The 19,713-nt window shown below is 33.5% G+C and overlaps 1 protein-coding gene and 2 long non-coding RNA genes across 5 annotated transcripts in view; all 3 read left to right on the top strand.

Annotated features, from left to right (window-relative positions):
• Positions 1-19,713, top strand: part of LOC127968328 (CD209 antigen-like protein C) — a 71,212-nt gene that overhangs the window by 50,086 nt on the left and 1,413 nt on the right. Inside the window, exons 1-2 of one of the 2 annotated variants that reach the window (XM_052569464.1) lie at positions 11,496-11,779; positions 18,322-18,486. In XM_052569464.1, coding sequence (XP_052425424.1) covers positions 11,632-11,779; positions 18,322-18,486 — 313 coding nt within the window. In that variant the 5' untranslated portion in view covers positions 11,496-11,631. Of the gene's footprint in view, positions 1-11,495; positions 11,780-18,321; positions 18,487-19,713 lie in introns of those variants that run through there. The other variant, XM_052569473.1, reaches the window with a different exon arrangement.
• On the top strand, positions 4,536-11,112 carry LOC127968605 (uncharacterized). The gene is made up of 6 exons (XR_008156027.1): positions 4,536-5,310; positions 5,411-5,454; positions 5,790-6,160; positions 7,064-7,167; positions 9,147-9,267; positions 9,809-11,112. It is a non-coding gene; the product is annotated as an uncharacterized LOC127968605 (long non-coding RNA).
• On the top strand, positions 12,296-17,614 carry LOC127968617 (uncharacterized). Of its 2 annotated transcripts, XR_008156031.1 has the most exons (4): positions 12,296-12,427; positions 14,727-14,908; positions 15,837-15,926; positions 16,111-17,614. It is a non-coding gene; the product is annotated as an uncharacterized LOC127968617 (long non-coding RNA). The 2 variants fall into 2 exon arrangements; XR_008156030.1 differs by lacking the exon at positions 12,296-12,427 and having other exon boundaries at positions 14,667-14,908.

Raw genomic sequence — 19,713 nt, 5'->3', positions numbered from 1 at the left:
GTCAAACATATAAATACCATGGATGGTTATGTACAACTGTGCTTCTGGCTGCCTGGTAGGTCATTTGACCCGTTTCTGGCAAGCTGATTGGCCGAATCTTACAAACATTTCAGCCCATGTGTGCTGTATTATTCTACACAGAGTTGGTAAATTGAATTATTTTCACAATTACTGAAATGTCTTTTTTCCTTCCAAAAAAAATTAAAGCAGCAAAAACAACAAAATGTCTGTAGTACTTGTAGGCTTACAAGTATATATTATATACAAGTGTATATTACTTTTTGAAATGTAATGTAAATATCATATTCTACTTAAAAATAAATAAATATAATACTATACTTTTGATATAATATGATATCAATTTTAAAAGGCTGATTATTTTGATTTCATATGGAAATATATGCGTGGATTGATGCTCTCGGTTTTATTAATTAGTGGTTAATTAGAAATAATACATTTTTTATATATACCTTTTACAAAGAGGTATCTTTATCTTGTTGGGCTTAATCTTGTTTTAATTACCTACACGGTTGTTTGAATTATGCAAATAGACCAAGAAATGAGGAAGTTATGATATTTGAAGTGTTCAAGCGGAAGAGGTGACAGTTTTTCATTGTTTTACTGTTATAATTAGGTACAAAAATTACCCCTAATTTCAGAATTTAAAAATTCCATAACTTTCTTAATAATTATCCGATTTTAATCATTTAAAAAAAAAAAAAAAAAAAAAAAAACATTTTAAAAAGTATTTTTATTATCTATCATATGGTTATGATTATATATTAATTTTCCAGTATTTTTTTTTTTTTTTGTCACATACCTACATAAATGTAAGTGGTCAGGAAGGAAGCACAGCATCTCCCACTTCAAAGTTGACTTATTTTGAAACTCTTGGAGGTATTTTAAATCGTAAAGCAACCAGAACTATGGATATGCTTAAACTAAACTCCTCTTTTCTATTGTGGTTATAGATGTATCCTCATTGTCTCTTCTCCCCATACATATAACGTTATACAGTGTGTGTTTGAGATCCCGAGACCTCGCAGACCACTTTTTTTTCTTGTTCTTTCCACTGACTAGTCTCGCTTCCAATCTCGCCATATGTACAATAACGACGAAGACTGTTAAGCAGAAAAAATAACTTACGTACACTTTTGTTTCCTAAATTTTGAATCCGTGTATACAAGTCAATATCTTCTCCCTGAATATCGTCGTAGCAACCGCAAAAGCACAAAACGACACTTAAGCATCACGAGGAGGCCTCAGTCGATAAACTGTAAAAGTTAGGCTTCCGCGACACAAGAGGGAAAGGTTTCATACTCGCGTTAACAAGCTAATTCAACAAACTGTGCAATAACAATTATCTAAGCACTGGCATAATGCGTTCAACTCGTTAACCTCGAGTATATTTGTGAAAATCAGACTTACCTTTTTGGTCGCGCTCTGTCCCTCTCTCTTGCTATCGGGTTATTCTCGCCTCCACTCTCGTGATATTACCTTGAATCGACAGAAATAATTAAATAGAAAAAAATAGCTTGTGTCCTTTTGTTTTCTGAAATTGTAAGTTTGAATATACTAACGTTTCCCTCTAAATGACACTGAAGCGACACAGGTACGCCTCACAAGTCGACACAAAGACAAAACTGACAACAAGGTTTAATACATTTCCGGACCTTCGCCTTAACAACAATTACACACGAGTATAATAGTGAAATATAAAAGAAAATCGAGACCTATCGAGCAATACTAATGTAAACCGCTTTCTCACTCTCAAAGTCACTCAGAAAGACGATAACGGTTATATTTTCAAATTTAGAAAGACGCGCACAGTTTCATTGACCAGTTTCCTGAAGGACAGACAAATTAACCAATCATGATCAAGAGAATTAGGTTCAACAACCAATAGGAATTGTTTCAGCGTTGCAAAGCAGCCCAATGTATTAAGTTTTATGACGATAATATTTTAACGTGTGTGTGTGTGTGTGTGTGTGTGTGTGTGTTTCTTTTAGATTTTATTTTAGAAAAGGTTTCATGATCAAATATTGTAAATACCTAATAAAGTCATAATAATAATTATCTTAATTTAAAAGGCAGAAATTTTGTATGCTGTTATAGGCATACATCTTATTTTAAAAATGTGTTTTAAAGAAAAAAATCAACATTGAAATATCTACCTCATTTCAAGCATATTTCAACGTTGAATATCGGTCATGTGTCGGAAGTTTTTCAACCGTTGAGCATTAAACGTTGGATCAACGTTGATTCAACGTTGAAACCACAACTGACCTTATTTCAAGCATATTTCAACGTTGAAGGTCGGTCATGTTCCGGCTGTTTTTCAACTGTTTAGCATTAAACGTTGTATCAACGTTGATTCAACGTTGAAACCACAACTGACCTTATTTCAACCATATTTCAACGTTGAAGGTCGGTCATGTGCCGGCTGGGAATTATCAAAAGTAGGTCATGCACTTAAATCAAATCGCGATATAGACTAATATCTGCAAATATTAACCCGGAAAAGTCTATTTAAATATGAATCCTGCATGTTCTGCGTGTCTGTGTTAACGAATGGCGCAGAAGCGCGTCTTCATTCATTAAACACACGGAAGAACACATGAGGAACACATGAGGAACATCTCCAGAACTGCACTGAGAGTCACTTCATGAGCATCTGACCATTTGATTTGAGTAAAACTAGCTCATATCACATCATAGACTGTAGTATCACATACACAGAACTGTAAAGGTAAACCCGTCAAAATAAAAGTATTTGGCAGAAATATTTTACTATTGTTCAGCAGAATGTACATAGCCCACTACTACTATTATTAAAATGAAATGAACATATATTTTTAAGGAATAATCACACAACATTTCTTCCATGTTTTATTTTTAATAGTAAATCCCCTTTGTTTAACAAAAAATAAAGTTTGCTTAATTTTAAATAATTAAAAGATAAATTAAATGTTTTATGCCTTCATTTGACAACCAGAAAAATGTAAATACACAGAACAGGGAAAAAATTTCACATAAGGCTATTTTAAGATTTTTAAAAACTAATTAAGTTGTTTTTATGCATTTAAATAATTACACATGCTAAAACACAGAATTAGGTAACAATAAAGCATATGGTGAAGAAAAAAATAAAACGTTTCATAGGGCCCTAAACATGTAATATTTGGCATATTTGTTTTTGCAGTAGTTTTAGGGGGGTTATTTTTCCTGTAAAGATATCGAGATATATTTTTTGCTCCATATCGCCCAGCCCTATAATATACATATTCTACTACTAATAATATAATCTTAAAATAACACAATCTATATTTTTAGTTTTAAGTTGAGTGCGACTTACATTATGATGTCAGGGACTTCTTAAAATTGGTTAAATATATTCGGAAAAAAGGCATATAAATGTATTTCATGAGCTTCTTCAAGTCACCTGTATTTCTAAGTCAGTATCTCCCTTCAGAAATGTTGAAATCTTGGAGCTTCACTTCTGTTCTGTAGAGTTTCTTTCTGTCCTCCTGAAATCACAGAACAATTTGTATTAATATCTGTTTATCATGAAATATCAAAACTCATGTGAACTTGATTTCAGCCGATTACACTCTCACTGTAAGTGACGTCATCGATTCAGTAAATCAGCCTTTTCCAATAACATACTGACAAATCACCAGCAAAACATTCACAGAGCCATCAAAATATCCCATACAGACACGAAGATTTGATTAAAAGCCCAGAGTTTCATCAACAAGACCTCAATCAGAGTTAGCCTACCTGAAAACTGCTAAAATGCTAACGGACTTTTCCGAATACACAAAACCGTTTCTATAAAATAAATTTAATTGAAACATGTCAATAACAAACAAGAAACGTGTCAGGAACATTTGTATGTAATATCTGTGTGATTCTTGCGACTAAAACTTACCTAAAACAGTGTAAACCGCAGCGAGAGACGGAGATTACTGCTTGCCAGTAACGGTTTTTGTGTTGACGCCCCGTTTCCATGGCAACTCTGCTCCCCGCTCGAGCAGGACTCAACGCACACACAGCATTTAAACAAACAAACATCTAGAGTTAAAGCATTACATTTATAATGTACAGTTTCATTCAATATTTAATTTAAAAATCATTTTGTAGTTCAGAAGCAACAGCAACAATAGCTCACCATATTCGTAACATTATTTGAAAATGAGTCTCCGTGTGCCTTACTAGTACCTTTTCAGTGTCACAAAATTAACAAAGTAGTATTTTGAGCTGAAGTGAAATCGTAACGTTACCTGAGAGCTACAGATGTCGCTGGGATGAGCCTCTTCTCTCTCTCTCGGTGGTTAAAAGAGATGAATAACTGGGCACGCGCACACAGATAAGCACGGCATCGGCCCGCGGTCGTGAACCAACTCAGGGCCGACGATTGATGAGCTGGAGAACAGAGCACTGACCAAATTATATCGGCCTCCGCCAGGCCGATGTTTTATAGATGTTTTAGGTATAGAGGACGACGTTTCGATATTGGGCCGACGTCGCCCTGCTGAAAAAAACAATAGAAACCATTACAGAATTTGTAATGGTTTTAATGGTTCTTATTGGAATTCTAATGGTTTTAATGGACACTGTAATGGTCTCTGTGGGTCTCTATTGGTACTTTGCTTTTTTCTATTGGTGGCGTGTATTGTCTATTGGATACCATTAAGGACCAATAGAACACCTTTAGAAACTTCTGGTATCTACTGGACACCAGTAGAAACCATTATGACTCCAATAAATTTAGTGGTTTCTTTGGAAAACTGTAATGGTCTTAGTGGGTAGGCTACTGCTGAAAAAAAAAATGAACACACAAACAATAGAAACTATTACAAAATTTGTAATGGTTTTAATAGTTATAATGGGAATTATGTTGGTTGTAATGGTCACAGTAATGGTCCCTGTGGGTCTCTATTGGTAAATTGCTTTTTTCTATTGGTGGTATGTATTGTCTTGGATTGCCACCATACGTCATTTGGAAAGGTTATTTTTAATTCATTTAATTTTTTTTTTTTTTTTTTTTTTTTTTTTAAATCAACTCGACTCGTCATGGCCTTCAAAATTGACTTGAAAAGTTGGTCTTTGTTTTGTCTGTCGGATTTGGTCCAAATTTAGCCCAAAAATAGATGTGAAATAACAGTGAAATTCTGCGTGACTTCCACATGCTGTAATGTGCGCGCGCGCAGAACTGGAGCGGAGGACGTCACCATGGAAACGAGGCGGCAGCCCAACCGTCAAGCAGCTGATCGCTGACACTCAATGTGGTTTCACTTTTTTTTTTAGGTAAGTTTAGTCTATTAAATTACACAAATAGTACATTAAAGTGTTCCTGACACTTTATTTCATGTAAATTATACGCTTTCGTTTAATATTTACTTTATAGAAATGGTTTAGCGTCGTCAGAAAAAGTCCGTTAGCATCTCAAAGGTAAGGCTAAATACAAGAGGTAAGTTAACGATAGACATGAGCTCTTGTTTATTAAGTTTGGGCTTTTAATGTCATCTTGTGTGTAGATGAGCTCGCTCTCTCTCTCTCTCTCTCTCTGTCTCTCTCTCTCTCTCCATATATATCAGTGGATGAATGGAAGTAACTTAACCGAATTAATTTAACCCTAAAAGTATCCACTGTTTAATCCTAAAATGTGCACTAACGTAACCGGATAACGTTACATCACTTACATAGAGCGTGAAAATGGACTGAAACCTTCAGGTTTTGATCTTTCATGGTAAACACATGAATACAAACTTGTTCTGTGATTTCAGAAGTGCCAGAAAAAAACCTCTATGACGCAGGAGAAGTTCCTGATTTTAACATTTCTGAAGGGGGCTGCTGACAGAGAGGATGAAAACATACACATTTTGATGTCCACGCTGTAGGAGCATTACTAAATAAGTAAAACTAAAATATATATATTTATTGTAAATGATTATATAAATTATATATTCTTTGAATTATTATTTTTCTTTTCTGCATTTCACCTCTGCTATAGTATATGCCTTATACCTGGCATTGTATAATAAATATTGTTGTCTCTGTGACAGTGCTTATGTTCCTAGGTTCTTCCATGCTGATGACTGTGCTCTAGTCATATCTCCTGTCGAAGAACATTTTTAGACATTATGAACCATGAATAGTAAGCAATTCGTCAAACATACACCATTCAAAAATGTAAGGGTCAGATTTGTCATGTATTTCAAAGACATATTTTATGCTCACCACTGCTGCATTTATTTGATTAAAATACAGTTAAATTGTGAAATTACCATTTTTTTAATAACTATTTTCTGTTTAAGTTTGTTTTAATAAGTGATCAAAGCTGAATTTTCAGCATCAGTCTCCAGTGTCACACAATCCTTCAGAAATCATGCTTTGTGAAAACAAGAATAAAATTGTACAAAATATTTACATATAAAGCAGTTATTTGAAATTGTACTAATATTTCACAACATTACCATTTTTATTTATGATCAAATAAATGCAGTTTTCTTAGTGTACATGAGACTTATTTCAGAAACATAAAAAGATCTCTATCTCCAAGCTACACACTCTCACAGCTAAGTGACTGTTAAAAATCATTCAAACTTTGTGTCAGTACATCATGAATAGTAAAAGGCATCAGATCACCGTCTGTGATTTGTTGTTTCGTGCCGCATCCAGTGTAGAGAGCATCACTGATTATAAAAGGCTCTGTTGTATTTTGTTGTGCTGTCCAGTGACGACACAGTGTTAGAACTCTTGTTAAATATCATTACATATGATGTATGTATGATGCCATTCAGCACTGATAGATCTTTTCTATTTCAGAGACTGAAAATCATTGATAAAGCACAAGGTTACTGTAACATATTTAAACAATATTAATAAGAATTGATAAAAATGCATCTGTGACTTAATATTGCTTCTTATTTTTCAGTGGAAAGTTCTCATTAAACACATAGCTTTCTTCTCATCTTTGTGCATTTTCAAACGTTGTGCATATTTCTGAATCATTTTTTTTTTTTTACTTCATAATATTGGTTGTCTTCTCTTGTTTCAGAGTTTAGCTCCAACCCCAGTTAAGCAGACCTGAGCAGCTGATCAAGGATCAGCAGAAACTCTGCAGAACGGTGGTCCTCCAGCCCAGGACTGGACACCAGTGTTGTAAGTCATTCTCCCTCTTTATAGTGCATGTTCAGGACATATTGCAGGAGATCTCAACATTGTCTCTTAAGGTCCACTTACATGCAGAGTTTTGCTCCAACCTGCAGTGCACCTGAACACATTAATCGAGGTCTAACTATTAGTGTTGTCACAGTACCAATTTCAGTACCAAAGCAAAACACAAAAACATGCTAATTATTTTTTTTTTTTAATTATTATTATTAGCCGCACTTATGCTAACAATTAACTACTCTAATAACAGTGTTCATTTCAATCCGACATTCAAATTACAGTTATATATATATATATATATATATATCCTGATAAATACAGGTGCTGGTCATATAATTAAAATATCATCAAAAAGTTGATTTCACTAATTCCATTCAAAAAGTGAAACTTGTATATTATATTCATTCATTACACACAGACTGATATATTCCAAATCTTTATTTCTTTTAATTTTGATGTTTATAACTGACAACTAAGGAAAATCCCAAATTCAGTATCCCAGAAAATTTGAATATTGTGAAAAGGTTCAATATTGAAGACCTGTTGCCACACTCTAATCAGCTAATTAACTCAAAGCATCTGCAAAGCCTTTAAATGGTCTCTCAGTCTCGTTCTGTAGGCTACACAATCATGGGGAAGACTGCTGACTTGACCGTTGTCCCAAAGACGACCATTGACACTTTGCACAAGGAGGGCAAGACACAAAAGGTCATTGCAAAAGAGGCTGGCTGTTTACAGAGCTCTGTGTCCAAGCACATTAATAGAGAGGAGAAAGGAAGGAAAAGATGTAGTAGAAAATAAGTGTAGAAGCAATAGGGATAACTGCACCCTGGAGAGGATTGTGAAACAAAACCCATTCAAAAATGTGGGGGAGATTCACAAAGAGTGGACTGCAGCTGGAGCCAGTGCTTCAAGAACCACTACACACAGACGTATGCAAGACATGGGTTTCAGCTTCACATTCCTTGTGTCAAGACACTCTTGAACAACAGACAGAACCAGAAGTGTCTCGCTTCAGAAAGGACTGTACTGCTGCTGAGTAGTGATATATCAGACCCAAGAATGCAGAAGAGCTGAAGGCCACTATCAGAGCAACCTGGTCTCATAACACCTGAGCAGTGCCACAGACTGATCGACTCCATGCCACGCCGCACTGCTGCAGTCATTCAGGGGAAAGGAGCCTCAACTAAGTATTGAGTGCTGTACATACTCATACTTTTCATGTTCATACTTTTCAGTTGGCCAAGATTTCTAAAAATCCTTTCTTTGTATTGGTCTTAAGTTATACTCTAATTTTCTAAGATAATGAATTTGGGATTTTCCTTAGTTGTCAGATATAAATAAATATATCAGTCTGTGTGTAATGAATGAATATAATATACAAGTTTCACTTTTTGAATTGAAATTATGATATTCTAATTATATGACGAGCACCTGTATACACAGAATGACTAATTGAACTGCTTTTATAGTTTTAATAATTAATTTATTTGTAATGAATAAAGGGATTTTACATTTGATTATTAGTTTTTCTTACTTGAATGCTTTTGTTCGGATGTAAATAAAAAAGTGAATTATTATTAAGAAAAGAACTGCAGGAAAAGATGCAATGTTGCTCAGTGATTTTGGTTTGGAACCTTTAGAAAATAGAAAAGAGTTGACTTTGCCAACTCTTTCAACTTCAAACGGGTGTAGCTCAGTCTTTTTTTATATATATATACAGTTATACATCATTTTGAAGGACTTTTTAATGAGGAAAAAAAACCTCAACTGATTTTTGCTCATTGTGACTAACTTTGCCAGCACAGGTCACATATGCTACTTAATTTCCACTTGAGAGTGGTCAGATTTAAAGTCTGAGATTAGTCCATCAGTTCTTGAATTTCAATTTTTGTTTATGTGTGTGCGTGTGTGCGTGTGTGTGTGTGTGTGTGTGCGTGTGTATGTGTGTGTGTGTTCAAAACAAGAGTGTCTGTCTCAGAAGCTGAAGAAAAAAGGCCACACCTTATAGGAAATAAACACCTCCTAAGTGTATGGAAATACCTGGCTGAGGAGATCAGTGACATAAACCAGATAAAACTGTCAGTGGTAAGTAAGTGTGCTACAACCTCTTATCTAATATGACTCGAAGTGAATAGAGACTATGTACCATAAAAAGTAGATAATGTAATTATTCAAGCCTATTTGTGAAACTGGACCACAAAACCAGTTACAAGGGTAATTGTTTTTATTTATTTTTTAGATTTTTATTTCAATAATAATACTAAATAAGTTTTCCATTGATGTATGGTTTGTTAGGAGGACAATATTTGTCTGAGATACAACTATTTGAAAATCTGGAATCTGATGGTGCTAAAAAATCTAAATATTGTGAAAAATATTTCAAATCCAGAGCAAAGCATTTTATTAATAAAAAATTAAGTTGATACATTTATGGTAGGGAATTTACAAAATATATTCATGGAACATTTTCTTTTTTTTAAATCCTAATGATTTTAGGCATGAAAGAAAAATCAATAACTTTTTTGAGACTGCCATATAAATATATGTATGGATAATCTCACATACTGGTAATGTGGTACATTGTCCTAATGAATTGTCCTTTTTTCTTTCTTTTTTTTTTTTGCAGGTCTGAGACAGCTACAAGCCACAAAAACAGTTCATAGTTCCTGCATTTCTATAATGCATTAATGAATAACAATAATTAAAATAAAATGTAATGTCAAGGTTTTGTGTTAATTCCAGCTATGTTGAGTATTCTGTGAATAATTTTGATTTTAGGTGCATATTCTTAATTCTTTGCAAAACAACCTGAACTGTTTGCTATTGAAAGGTTGGTATGAAGTTTAAATAAATAAAAACATTATATTCTTGACAAAACCTGTGTACAGTTTGTATTAATAATTTAAATTATTTACTTATATTAATTAATGGCCTAATTACCAGCTATCAGTTAAACATTCAAATCAGAACCAATATAAAACTGCAACGAAAACTATTAAATATATGCAAATAAAGACCAGTACAAACTTGCAATGGAACCATCAGAACCATTACAAAACCAACGGAAACCATTAAATTTGTTTTAATAAAGACCAATACAAACTTGTAATGGAACCATCAAAACCATTACAAAACCAACAGAAACCATTACATTTGTTTTAATAAAGACCAATACAAACTTGTAATGGAACCATTACAAAACCAACAGAAACCATTAAATTTGTTTTAATAAAGACCAATACAAACTTGTAATGGAACCATCAGAACCATTACAAAACCAACAGAAACCATTAAATTTGTTTTAATAAAGACCAATACAAACTTGTAATGGAACCATCAGAACCATTACAAAACCAACAGAAACCATTACATTTGTTTTAATAAAGACCAATACAAACTTGTAATGGAACCATTACAAAACCAACAGAAACCATTAAATTTGTTTTAATAAAGACCAATACAAACTTGTAATGGAACCATCAGAACCATTACAAAACCAACAGAAACCATTAAATTTGTTTTAATAAAGACCAATACAAACTTGTAATGGAACCATCAAAACCATTACAAAACCAACAGAAACCATTAAATTTGTTTTAATAAAGACCAATACAAACTTGTAATGGAACCATCAAAACCATTACAAAACCAACAGAAACCATTACATTTGTTTTAATAAAGACCAATACAAACTTGTAATGGAACCATCAGAACCAATACAAAACTGTGATGGAAACCATTATGTGCAAATCGTGACCAATACAAACTTGTAATGGAAACCAATACAAACCAATAAATCCTAATGGAATATGCCCAAAACACACTACGTAATGGAAACCATTTGGTAATGGTTTTAATGGTTAATTGCTGATGGTTTGTAATGGTTTTGTAATGGAAACCATTAGAATTTCTGTAATGGTTTCTATTGTTTTTTTCAGCAGGGCGGCCAGACGTACATGTGCTGTCTGGGTTAGATTTTGGGCGTCTGGTCACTTATATATTATATCAGAATATAATATGTAACTGTATGCCTATTATGAATATTAAAATACGCTGAACCATGTGTCCTGTATCATAGCTGCACGAATGACCTTTGCAGCAAAAAAAAAAAAACCCGCGTCAAATTCAGTTGGGTATTCAGTGAGATATGATTTGATTTAATGCGCTGACAGCTGCACCTGGCAAACACGTTACACTGAGTGGAGCTGGCGACCGGTCCAAGATTTCGGCTCGTTAGTGCCAATTGGCAGAAGCGTTCGATGGGGCGTCTATCTATATATATGTCTATGGTCCACATAGCCATGTTTAGTTGTTGTTATTTTCGGTTTACCCTCACAGCCTCGTTTTCGATTAAAAATGGCGGCGGGCTGAATAAGGCGTATATGGAATTGTGAAGGATAGCAAGAAAGGATTGTTGATATCTACGTCAGTGCAGAGGCTGTAAGAGACATGGAACATAAGAAAGAGACAGAAGACTTCAACACAGAAGAACCCCAAACACCTCGACACACAGAAGACTTCAACACAGAAGAACCCCAAACACCTCGACACACAGAAGACTTCAACACAGAAGAACCCCAAACACCTCGACACACAGGTAACTGAGATTAAAGGACATTTTCTGATTATTCACTCTCTTCCAGGTCCTCCAGTATGATCTGACATGCTCCATTTGTTGATGGTGGTTAATGCTTTATTTTTTTCCTGAATGTGACTGATCGTTTTGCTAGAGAAGACACTTATTTGTCAACCATGTGGATTAATTTAAAGCTTCCTACACTGAAAAAAAGGAAAAGCAGTTTTACTGAATTTACTAAAACAATACACTTACAATCTACTTAATACATTTATGTTTAAGATGGAAACATAATTGTATTGTTTAAATTCTAAATGAAATTCAACATAATCATCAAAACATGATATAATCACTTTGCAAGAAAATGTTCAAATTGTTTCAGATTTCAAACAAATGGTGTTCATGTAAAATGATTTTTTTCTGCTTTTTGATTTCTTTAATTAAAATAGGCCCATGTCACACAATTACTTTGTATTTCTTCTCAACTTAATTCCATTGTGTAGGCTATAATTAATCTAATTCAGGTTTGTGAAATACGTCGTTTGCGCGGGAGCAACGCGCGCGAGAGCGTCTGCGCATGCGCTTTGAAGTCCAGACCACACCAGGACCGTTGGTTTGGAAAGGACACATGAGGGGACTGACTGTCTTGTTTTCAAAGCTCGTTAAAAGGTAAGAATTTCAGTATCTATCGTATGATATATTATACAAATGCATTAATTGTCAGATTAAATGCAACAATAATGTTTAAAGATAACCCTACACGCTTTTAAATCATGTCGATGGTATATTTCGTTGAGTGTAGTCGCAGATTTTTCTTTTGTTTTTGGGTGGGTAAAGTTCAGGTTAAGTAAACCATGAATATTACTGGTAACATTAGTTTATCAAACTTCTACAATCCGATTAAACAATTTACAGATGGAAATCAAGTTCTCATCAGGTGAATAATAATAACATGGACTTTAGGATTTGTGTGGGGGAGGGGTTCGCAGCCGTTGTCATATCACTGCAATGGGCAAAAGCGCTCGCTCTGTCAGTGCATGTCTTTGATTTACCAACGAAAGTGGTGGACAGTAACGGAGTAGCTTTACATTTAAGTACATTTTTCAAGTATCTGTACTTTACTGGAGTAGTTTTATTTTGAGTAACTTTAAAAAATAAACTTTGAAATCGGATCGCGAATCGCACCAAACGATTCGTTTACGAATTAGAATGATCCGATTGCAGCTGTTCTGGAGTCGACCACTCACTGATTCAAATGAACCGTTTAGTGCGAGTCACCAGAAGTAAGAACCGGGAGATCTTGTGAGCGCACGTGCATTTGATGTTGCTAAAAGTAAGTTATTAATGTCGAAATTTAGGATTAATTGTTGTAACTGAAAATCATATTTAGGTCAAAATTGTCAGTTGTTTAGGAACTAAATCCGCTGTAAAGAGTGATCTGTTTAAGCCCACTGAAATGCTCCGAGTGCAGACGATGCAGACACATCAATCAGCGTCTCTGTGCTTTAGGTAAAAATAAATAAATAAACATTAACACAGATTAATAAAATAACTCATTTATTCAAATTCCACGCTGCCGTAATATTAACAGTTTTATTAAAATGCTGCCATGTCCTATGTGACGTCTGTTTTTATATTGTTTATCAACAGTAACGTTATATTCTTTGGATTAACTAGACGAGTAGACTGACATGAATGTTTATTCATAACCGTACCGAAAATAAGTAAATATTGTTAGCTGATGCTAACTGTCTAGCTAACAAGCTTGCTGGTGCTAACTTGAGGTAATTTTTTATAAATAATGTCCAAATATTTTTATTCAACCATATATATATATATATATATATATATATATATATATATATATAGATTACATCTGGGGAGAAAAGAAAGGATGTGATGTTCAGAACATGGTAACTAACGTTACAGTAATTATCAAAGAGGAAAAGAGAAGCACCCCGTTTGGCCAGGGTTGTTTTTACACCACAGACAAGATTTGAGAAGGAAAAAATCATTATGAAAATATAATTATATTTTCCTTAAAATGTTCTTCCTAACTTCAGGCCTTATTATCATGTCATATATAACTGTGATGTTCTGTAAAACCACAAACTTCAAAATACTTTGTTCTTACTGGTGAAGATCAGATGGTCATCTCTGTTTTCTCTCAGGTAAATCACAGTGTAAGCTTCACATTGAACATTACTCTCGTCAACGTAGTCCATATCAACAAAAATATATCTTGACTCCATATAGTGGTTATTTTGGAAAAAATCCCAGGTATTTTGAGCAGTAGGATTCAAAAAAAAAAAAGTGCTAATATAAAATTAAATTAATCTATATATCTTTCTCTATTAATCCATCTATCTTTCAGTACTTTTTTTACTTAAATACATAAAAAATTGAGTACTTTTGTACTTTCACTTGAGTAAAATTGAAAAAGGAGTACTTTTACTGGAGTAATATTTTACTATACGTATCTGTACTTTTACTCAAGTACTTGATTTGTGTACTTCTTCCACCACTGGTTAAACATACAGTATGTTTTTAGTGCAGGGACCTAATTCATCAAGTAAACGAATACTCGATAGCCCGGCCCTCGCCCATAACTCACAAAAATGTCTCAGGCAGGTTTTAAGATTACAATATTAGGATTTCACATCTAAATTAATAAAAATTTTATTGGCTAACTAAAATGGTTGTCACTTTGAGATGGATATCATAATAAATATAAATGACTGCTGCAATAAAGGTTATTTTATGGTATGCTATAAATTGTTTTTTAAAGTGAATGTTGGTTAATTTTCTAGTATTTACCATACATTTTTTCCAAAAAGGTACATCTTAAAAGGGGGTAATATTATAAATAGCATTGTCTTTAATTTGGAAGCGTACAGTAAATTGTTACTTAAAATCATTAATTGTTGTTGTTATTTATGACTAATTTCTGCTCGTTCTCTCTTTACAGTGACATTTGCTGTACATTTGGAATTCCAAAGCCTGTTCAGACAAATTACGAGCTAAGTCAGTCCCCAACAAAGGCAGTTAGCCTTGTAGAAGTCGGTGAATTAACTGATGAATACCCCTTGGCTGACTATTTTATTGGACATGTGCAGATGGTAACGTTAAAGAGATTTTTCTGCTGCAAAGGTAAGGAATAAAAAAGTAAAAATAGCTTCAAAATAATTTTTTACGTTTTTTGTTTGTTTCCTATAATGGAAAAGCTACTTTGATTTACAGTGATATTGTATAAATTCTTAAATTATTTCACATTTAAAAAGTGCTGTATCTAAACATGCAAACAGGTGTTGAGGGTGTGTTCACTATTGTTTTACTATTGAGTTCACTATTGAGGCACTGGACAATGACATCGGCTGTTCTTCGAATCATTTTCGAGCAGCTGGCAGAGAGTGGTATTTCCATCTGGCTTGAATCTGTGTCTGAACTAGAAGATGCCATTAGGAGGATAACGGCTGATTGCCTGTAAAAGATCCCTTTCATACTTAACCAATAATTATATAAAGTCATAAGGTATTTTACAGTCTCCAGGCTCACATAATCTCTTACATCAACATTTGTTTAAATATTGACAGATTATAGATAGAAATCTATAAAGGTTTACTACCGTATATAGTTGGCTAATTGCATATGATGATGCTGAATTAGCACAAACCCTCTCTTTGTGTTAATATATTATCAAGTTTTACTATAAACATGAATTGGGAAATTAATGATCAAAAAGGCAAGAACAGTTATTTTTGCTTTATTGAACTGATTTTTAAAAATGCATTGTTTGGATGTCAGGTTAGCACACTATAATTCTTTTTTGTTTGTTTGCATGTATTCACACTCTATTTTTTGTAATTGATGTTATTAGCATTAGGTAAGTTGCATTACATTTCACATAATAAAATCAAGTTATTATCTTTATTATATTTTTCTAGACTACAACATATTTGCCATACACATACATTTTTAGGAACTTTTAGTGAATGAGACCCATTGTGCTCTTGTTTAATTGTGATTTGAGTAATGTCTTAAACTAACCTTTCTTTTTCTGCTTTGGCTTATTTTTAAGGATGACATTGATGCAGCTTGTGAACTTGCCATCAGAGGACTGTGTATCTATCTTAATGAGGACCCTAAAGAGCTCATTCAGGAGTATGCGGTGAGTAGTTAGAGCTTAACTGATGGAATCTGTACTAGGTTCAACAAGCAAAATATTAATACATCTAAAAAACATGGTTTCATCAAATATGCACACTGCAACATGAATGTAAAAAATTATAATTTTATCCACTAGACATGTAGCATTAATTGTAATACATATTCATCTTTTTTTCTGTCTTTAGGACATGGAAGAAGATCCAGTTTATTTTACAGTGTGCGATTGAGAAGACTACCATGGGCATCTTCCTGATAAAGCACACTGCAGACTATGAACCCCATGATGTAGACATTGTGCTAGAGTGTGTAGCAGTGCTTCAGGACCTCGACAGTGTGGATTTTGCAACTTCAATGTTTTTGGTCTAATTTATGCTCTTAACCTGCAGTACCCCACAAAGTTGCGTTTTACATATGAAATTTAGCAAAAACTCATCACGGAGTTGGATGCAGGTGAACTCTCTATCAAGGTCCAAAATTTCACATCTGAACTCCACCAGTGAGATGGACTGATTTTTGAATGACTACTGAGACTACAAACAATCAACCTCGGAAAATTTCAGCAGCCTTCATGCAAGACCACCGCAAAGGGTAAACCGTGGTCTTGTTGTTTAGACTGTTCCCCTTTGCCTGCTCTCGTTTCTTTATCTTTTTTTTTTTTTGTCTGAAATTGGCCCTTCTTTGGACTGGCTCAGAAGTTGATTGATTAGAGAGCTAAATCTATGAAACATGGTTGAACTAGCATAAATAAGATACATTGACCCTTACCTAAACTATAAACAGATACGATACTGTATTTTCACATTGTTTTGTAATGTCTATATATGATTATCTTTGAAACGAAAGCGTTTTTCTTGAAATAACAGTTCCAGGTAGGGCTGCATGATATTGGGAAAAAATGACATTGCGATATTTTATTTTTCTGCGATATATATAGCGATATGAAATCTAATCTATTTTTTTCTTACAAACAAAAATTGGGTGAGCACACTTACATTCTCATTTTAAATGATGTAATCATCGACACCATCGTGTCAATTGATTAATATGTGCGAGGGAGAGAGAGCAATATAGCGCTTGTGTTGTTTGAAGCTGGTGAGCTTGCGGCCGGGGCTCGCTCTCGCTCTCTCGCATGCTCTCTCTCGTGCTCTCTCTCTCTCTGCCCTGTTAAACTGACAGGACTTAAAAACACATATAAAAGATAAACTTTCACTCTATGATGGTTAAGCTGTACAATTAATCCGCGAATCACATTCGTCAAGGGCCGGGGAGCAGCTGGCCCGTACAGTTAATGAATAACGAATCAACTACGACAGCCTACATCGCACATCCTGCAATGTGACTATCGTGCAGCCCTAGTTCCAGGTACTGGTGTTCTTGTGTACAGTTTTAAGGTTTCTGAGAGAAATGAAATAAATTAGTGTTACAATGTTGTATTAGTTTTTAAACGCACAGTTACATGCAGTATAATGTTACTTATGTTTATGATATTGTTTAAAAAAAAAAAGAAATCTTGTAAAACTTATGAAGGTTTAAATATATTGTTGATCTACATGTTATGCATACAAAATGAACTGTGTTTGTTTTTATACTAGTCTAATTAAAAATGATATGTATTTTTATTAAATTTAATAATCAGAGAAGTTATTTATGCTATGCTTTTGAAAGCACAATGTTATTTAGACATGCCATTTAAATTACACATTGTTCAAATTGTTAAATAAAGGATTTACAAAAGTTTTGTGTTACGTGAAATGAAACATGAGACAACAAACCATTGAAATGTATTAAAATTTAATTTTAGTGAAGTTATCAAAATTATGTTAAGATAACTTGATTTAATTGCACAGAATTAACATGATTGAAGCAGATATCTGAAATAAAAAAATAATGTTAAACTAGCATAACTGAATCATGTTAGTGTAACTTGAAAAGACTATGTACACATTACTTTTTGAAATTGCATAGGATTAACACAACCGTATTATAATGAAACCACATAAATGCATAGTATACTTTGAACTCAAACTGAATGTGTGGAACCAATGTCCATAATTCGATTGAGTAAATCCAACAAATCTTTTTTTTCAGTGTAAATATGGATTTTTGACCTTTAGAAAAGGTTTATTTTGAGACCTGTTCACGTTTTCCTCCAAAACCAAATATATATCATCGGCTGAAAAAAGTCAAATACAGTGAAACTCAGATGAGTAAATAATCAGGAAACCATTTTTGAGTGAACTGTTCCTCTGCATTTACTCACAAAACACAAGAACAAAAACCACACTAATAAACTTCTGACAAGCGTTAAAGTTAGTCTACAGTTCACATGTTTCAGAAGATGTGAGTCGTATGATAAGAGGAAGTGAAGAGACTAACATCATATCTATCCTCTTCAGGAAGTGATGGTGTGACGATCTCCAGAGCAGCTGGTGTGTGTTTGGGGCTGATGTTTGTTGTTCTGACGACTGCAGTCATAGTGCTGTGTGTCAGCTTCACCAACCTCACTAAAGAGAGAGACCAGTTAAAATCAGAAATAAATGATCTTCAGAAGTGTTTGCCAGGTAAGTTTCTTCAGTCTAACTGCTGACTTGATCTAAAGCAGACTCAGATTTTAAACTGGCTCTGTTGTGTAGTTAATGCTTGTAATTGACCTTTCTTTAGCTCTTTATGTTTATAATGATTAATGATAGAGATGTCAGCGGAGTATAAATTATTATTTAAGACATCTTAAATTGGCTTTATAAGTCAGTATTCATTTAATTGAACATAAGCATTGTTTCTTTACAGTTTTTCTTGATTGCCAACACAATTCATGAAACAAAATTCACCATTTTCTCACAACTATAAACACAATCTCAAAACTACACACCAACTTGAACAAACTTCCAGGTTAAAATCAGATATTTAAGTCAAAAACATTCTTAGCTGTTTATGTTTACAATGGTTAATGATAATTAAGGGATGCTTCAGTGTCTAGAGAGCACTAATGAGATCAGTTTAAAACACTGTTACAGAAACCTTCCTTTGAGAAACAGGTTTCCTTCTGAAAGTCATTGTCTGTTACAGTATACAACATAAACAGAGTCTACAGATACAGTGAAATTAAGAGATAAACTGTAAAGAGCTCTTGCAGTAGATTAAAAGCACTCACAACTATAATAAAATATACACTACTAGTACAAGTAATATACATAACCTTTTTAATTTGGTTTAGATTCAAATTTAGTTCAAGCCCTAGTAATAAATAAAATAAAAAATAAATATTAAAAGTATATTTATTTCATATCAAGAATAGTTCAAATCTATTGACATATTTATGGATATATCACTCTAGGCTTACTGAAATAATTATATTTTTACTTTATTTGTAGTGCTACTTGTGCACATCTCTCAATATTAATCCTACAGTGTGTTTAAATGTCACTGTTGATGAGGATTGTATGATCTCTGAATAATATTTAATGTTTTTAAATGCAAGATATTTCAAGTGTAGCTGAAGTATAATTGCTATAGTCCCACTTTAACACAATCAAATAAACTTCAGTGTATCTTTAGTTGCATTTCAGCACTACTTCTGCACAATTCAAATGCATTCAGTACAGAGTTAGTTGTTTTCTTCTATCTTCTAGTTTGGCAGACTTTAAGTTTACCAGTTTAATATACCACAAGTACAAGTGCAGTGTATTTTTATTAAGTACATACATATGTAAATGTTTGTAGTATAGTTATCATGAAATAAATGTATTTCAAATGCATTTTAGTGTATTTCTATTTCACTAGGGATGTCT

This window comes from Carassius gibelio, chromosome A4 (genome assembly GCF_023724105.1).
Source record: "Carassius gibelio isolate Cgi1373 ecotype wild population from Czech Republic chromosome A4, carGib1.2-hapl.c, whole genome shotgun sequence".
NCBI classification, from domain to species: Eukaryota; Metazoa; Chordata; class Actinopteri; order Cypriniformes; family Cyprinidae; genus Carassius; species Carassius gibelio.
The sequence above is the reverse complement of the archived record's forward strand: the minus strand, read 5'-3'. Positions and strand labels throughout refer to the sequence as shown.